This window comes from Gekko japonicus, unplaced genomic scaffold (assembly GCF_001447785.1).
Source record: "Gekko japonicus isolate JY-2015 unplaced genomic scaffold, Gekko_japonicus_V1.1 scaffold2544, whole genome shotgun sequence".
Lineage (NCBI taxonomy): Eukaryota > Metazoa > Chordata > Lepidosauria > Squamata > Gekkonidae > Gekko > Gekko japonicus.
This window is the reverse complement of record NW_015169256.1, coordinates 89,466-94,879: the sequence shown is the minus strand read 5'-3', so window position 1 is coordinate 94,879 and position 5,414 is coordinate 89,466. Positions and strand designations below refer to the sequence as shown.

Sequence of the window (5,414 nt, the reverse complement as noted above, 5' to 3'; positions counted from 1 at the left end):
TGCATATCCGTAAGCCTAAGGTTCATGGCGCTGAGGGACTGAACATCAACTGAAACTAGTACAAACAGCAAGCACTTGGAACTATGAACAATAAGACCAGGGAAGGTCTGACTATTTCAGAATCATTCTCTTTGCAAAACAAACAAACCAGTATCTCCCCTGGGAGTAGCAAGGTTTGCTAAGCTTTAAAATCAATGTCAACTTGAAAAGAATATTGTAAATCAGGGTTTTTTTAAAGTTCAGCAGCAACTATGGCTGTTCTGAGCTATCACTTGGTATGAGGGTACTTCCAGCGAAGGATGGCGCCGTCAGCGCTTACACTCACAATGTATCTGTTGTTAGGGCAGATCTTCAGGCGGGTGATGTTGCCACTGTGGCCAACCCCAACATAAGTCACTTCACCCTCATTATAATCCCATACTTTCACCAGGTGGTCATCACCTCCTGCGGTAGAGATGAGGAAGAACTGTTAGGTGCAGTGAAAGACAGCAAGTCTCCTGTTCAAGGAGCAAACTGAGAGGAGTTTTGAGAACTGAAATGGAAACCAAATAAAAATGGTGGTTGTCCAAAACGAATGAGGATGGGAACAAGTTTGGGAGGTATGCCTGAAGGACAGACAGTTGGGTGTTGGGGAGTGTCACCTACACTGCCAATTGTTTCAACTGGAAACTTCAAAAGCAGCCACACATGGGTCATATTTCAAATGGTGTCTTTTCAGAGGCTACACTTGTTCTTTCACTTTCCCATACTGTTATTCTTTCATGTTCCTATAAACAAAATCCCATTCTCTTCTCTTTTCAGAGGATGTCTGACTCTTTGGCAGAAACCTACATCAGGAGATCTGTTGTTAGTCTCCTGATTTGGTTTTAATGTTATTTATTTATGAAGCACAAGCTTGAAGGGAAGAGGCTGAAAATTTGATTGCATCCGTGCTGCTTGGGGAGAGGTTGCTTAACTGTTTCCTGTTGGGCTGGTTTTGCATTCAAAATCTCTTCTCCCAGCTGCTTTTTTCCACCTGCAGAAAAATACACGGGGAATCTATACTCCCCCCCCCATTGTCTGAAAAGCAGCAAGGGAAGAAATGATTATGACTACAAAAAAACAAACAAACCCCAGTGAAAAGGCTAAGTACCCCTTCCACATGCCACTGTTGTAAATATATTCCCAGCCTGCGGCTGTGGTCACACACACCAAATAATCCACTTTTTTTTTTTAATTTACATTTTTTATTAAGTATATCAGTCAAAACACAAACATAAATTCATTATTCATCTTATCAATATCCTCATTTTCCATTTTTAACAATCGCGAAACAAAAAAAAAATCCATCTGAGGTTACTATTACAACCAAAATTTTTTCACTCTTCTAGTCCCTCCTCTTTTCCTATACCCCTATCTTACCCGTTTATGAATCCCATCCAACTTCCCCATAACTTATAAATATTCATAATCCCACTCAAAACCTACAGTTCATTCTAACTCGCATAATACTATTTCCCTGCATCTTCTTCTGTACCTAAAACGACAAGTTGAAAGGGTTTCCTCCAATTATGGGTGCTATAGAGAAGCACTCTACAGCGAATCACAAATAATCCACTTTCAAGGCACTTTCCAACTGGATTTTGCGAGTTCACACAGTAAAATCCAGTTGGAAAGTGCACTGAAAGTGGATTGAAAGTGGATTATTTAGTGTGTGTGACAACAGCCTGCAGTTCACAAATGTGGACACAATGGAATAATAAAAATGTAATTTTAAAAAAAGTTGAGACATAGCTCTCAGGTCTCCCAGGACTGCATAGTTTCAACATTAGCCTCATAATGCTAAATCTTGCCAGCTTGCAGGAGTGGAGGAAGGGAGCCCATATGCAGAGGGAAAGTAGAATAGCTCTGACACGAGGGAATCCCAGAGCCACTTGTTCATTTACTCAACTCACCAGTAACAAAGAAAGTTCCATCAGCCGTGATATCCATCCCATTGATAGAACCAGACAGGGAGCCTTCTAAGTCTCTGATTGGGGATCCATCAAACACTTCCCAGTAACCAATCTAAAAGCCAAAGTAAATTAGATATAGAAAAGCTGTCTGAAGTTTACCCCTAGAACAATTATGAACCTGTTTCATAAGCTTTTAGCTTATATTGCTCAGATCTGAGCCAGTGGCTATCCTAGCTGGACCTGTCTGAAATTGCTTTCCTTTGCTTAGTCACTCACCTTCCTGTCTGTGCCACTTGTGATAAGTTGGTGCTCATCTGGATGATAACACACACACTTGAATAAGGTGTTAGCCAGGATCATCTGACGTCTCATGAAACGACTAGGAAAAACAAAAACCTCCAGTTTCAGAAGTCATGTATTTATTATCAGATCTAGCTAGACCCCCTTCACTAGTAGCATTTGCTTTTCAGGCACTTATCTACTGATCTGGAAATTGATGGCACCTCTCTGCTACTAGCCAAAAAGTATTCCAGTATTGAAATATCTGAGGTATTTCTTTCTGCTTATTGGCCTACATAGCCAAGCCTTAACTTCAGATCTTCAGTTGGGCTTCTCTGGCTGCATTCACACAATGAGGATTCTCCATTTGGCATTCATCATTGCTGTGAGTGCAGAGGCATGTGTGCTGGCAATAGAGTTTCCACACAGGAGTTTTTTTGTGCACTTTCCTCTACCAATCATCATTTTCCTTGCGTTGTTCCTTGCCGTATCATGGAAGGTTTTTTTTTTTGAAAGCAGTAAATGATATAGCAGTTGTAGCTTTATAGTGCAATACCATTATAATGCTATAGCAATGACCAGTTGTTGTTTTAAAGCCCTCTGGTGGTGCCATAAGGAAACAAGCAGCCTTGATGGAAGTAAAATGGTGCCAATGTGAGTAGGACCTTTGAAAATGCACACCTTCTCATCCAGATGGCATGATAACAAAATTGGATTGCACTTTTCCCCAAAAGATCACAGCAAAGCAGGTTTGGGAAATAGTATACTGAAAATATGGAAAAAATGGTTGGAGCACGATTTTGTGTGGATGCTCCAAAAAACCCAATCACCCCCATTCGGATGCCAAAGCAGAAAAAACCCTCCCTGTGGAACAGCCTTTATAGAGGAAGGAATACTGCAGTGCTGTGGCTTGTTTGAAAATGACCATACACAAGATCCCAGATAATGCACGTTCCATCGATGCTGGCAGTGACACATTCCCGATTATTCTTCTTGATCTTGATGCATGAAATAGAAGAGATATGTTCTTTCATAACCTCTTCCAAATTACGTGTGCTCTTGCTAATCTCCCACACTCTCACCTGCAACCCAAGAGCAGAAGCATCAGAATCAGATATGGCAACATGTCACTTGCAAAACAAATATAATGCCACCTAGGATTTCTAAGTGTTTAAAGTACTTCACATAAATATTCTCAGTGATCTTTATAATAATAATAATTCCAGAGGGCTAACCATGTTAGTCCACTTGTCCTTATAGCTCAGTCCCTATGCAAAATATTAAGGGATACAAACCTGACATAAACCTGGTATCCAATGCATGCTAAATAGATGCTATACTATTCAGCTATGGACACCGAGTCAGATGAATGGATGAATCTATATATGTGTGATTCTGCCTTTAACCATTACTATAGCAGATACCTGGGGTATCTTCTTCTTTCTCCTGTAATGTTACACATTTTATGCTTGTATTTTCTTAATGCTGAAAGCTATATAAGCACAGGTGCTCCTGCTTGTTTGCTGTTCCAGACTCTATCTGAGCTATATCTGCCAGAGACAGGAGAGAGCGTTTTGCTGGCATATGCTAGCTAGCATATAGACAGAAAGGGCAAACAGTATCGGGGTGGGTGGGTGAATACTAGCTGCTTTCCTAGAAATAGGCAGAATATGCTGTGCCAACTGTGCAATCAGTAAAACAAAGACAGACAAACCATGACATAACCCAACAAGGTTGGACTTCAGGAAAGCAAATTTTGATAAACTTAAAGTTATGCTGGGTAGAATCCCATGGTCAAAAATACTTAAGGAGAAGAGAGTTCAAGAGGGGTGGGAGTTTTTTTAAAGCGAAATATTGAGGGCACAATCACAAACAATTCCTATGAAAAGGAAAAATGGTAGGAGCCTAAAAAGCCAAGGTGGCTCCATAACAGCTTTCTAAAGACTTGCGAAATAAAAAAAGACTCATTTAGAAAGTGGAAGGAGGACCTTATAACCAAGGATGAATATAAACAAATAACCAGTGCTTGTAGTGAAAAAGTTAGGAAAGCTAAAGCTCAGTATGAGCTTAGGCTAGTGAGAGATGCTGAAAGCAAAAAAAAAAAGGTTCTTTTCTTATGTTCAAAGTAAGAAAAGAGCAAGGACATGGTAGGCCCATTGCAGGGACAGGAAAGTGAAATTGTAACAGGTGATGAAGAGAGGGCAGAACTGCTCAATTCCTACTTTTCCTGAGTCTTCTCTTGCAAGGGAAAGGGTGCTCAGCAAAAAAGCTACGTCAGGAAAACTTACAATGAGTAATTGTTTTATCCTACATTATGTTTTATACGTTTTATATGTATGGTTACACTTGGTTTTACATGTATATATACATATTTTATAGTAATCCTTTTAAAGGTATTTTATGCCAATAAAGGTCAACTGATGACTGATGATCTACGAGTATTAGACCATACACTGAACATGAGACAGCAGTGTGATGTGGTAGCTAAAAAGGAAAATGTGATTTTGGGCTGTATCAACAGAAGTATAGTGTCCAGATCACACGAAGTGATGGTATCACTTTATCAGTTTGATGTAGGAGAGCCAGTTTGGTGTAGTGGTTAACTGTGCAGACTCTAATCTGGGAGAACCGGGTTTGATTCCCCACTCCTCCACTTGCACCTGGCTGGATGACCTTGGGCAAGCCGTAGTTCTGATAAGAGCTGTTCTTGAAAAAGAGCAGTTTCTGTCAAGAGCTCTCTCAGCCCCACCTACCTCACAGGGTGTCTGTTGTGGGGAAGGGATGGGAAAAGGCATTTGTAAGCTACTCTGAGACTCCTCTGGGTAGTGAAGGACGGGGTATAAATCCAATCTCTTCTCTTCTTCTTCTCTTCTACTTTGCTCTGGTTAGACCTCACCTAGAGTACTGTGTTCAGTTTTGGACACCACAATTAAAGAAGGATATAGACAAGCTGGAATGTGTCCAGAGGAGGGCAACAAAGATGATGAGGGGTCTGGAGACCAAGTCCTATGAGGAAAGGCTGAAGGAGCTGGGTATGTTTAGCCTGGAGAGGAGACGACTAAGAGGTGATATGATAACAGTCTTTAAGTACTTGAAGAGCTGTCATATAGAGAATAGTGCAGAGTTGTTTTCTGTTCCCCAGAAGGTTGGACCAGAACCAATGGGTTGAAATTAAATCAAAAAGAGTTTTCGGCTAAATAT

General features: G+C 40.6%; 1 protein-coding gene across 1 annotated transcript in view; it reads right to left on the bottom strand.

Annotated features, from left to right (window-relative positions):
- Window positions 1–268: 268 nt before the first annotated feature.
- The window catches only part of CFAP52 (cilia and flagella associated protein 52), a 46,176-nt gene continuing 41,030 nt past the window's right edge, over window positions 269–5,414 (bottom strand). Inside the window, exons 11-14 of the mRNA XM_015416509.1 lie at window positions 3,144–3,295; window positions 2,211–2,313; window positions 1,935–2,046; window positions 269–444 (exon numbers count right to left, since the gene is read on the bottom strand). Of these exons, the coding sequence (XP_015271995.1) occupies window positions 269–444; window positions 1,935–2,046; window positions 2,211–2,313; window positions 3,144–3,295 (543 nt within the window). The remainder of the gene's footprint in view (window positions 445–1,934; window positions 2,047–2,210; window positions 2,314–3,143; window positions 3,296–5,414) is intronic.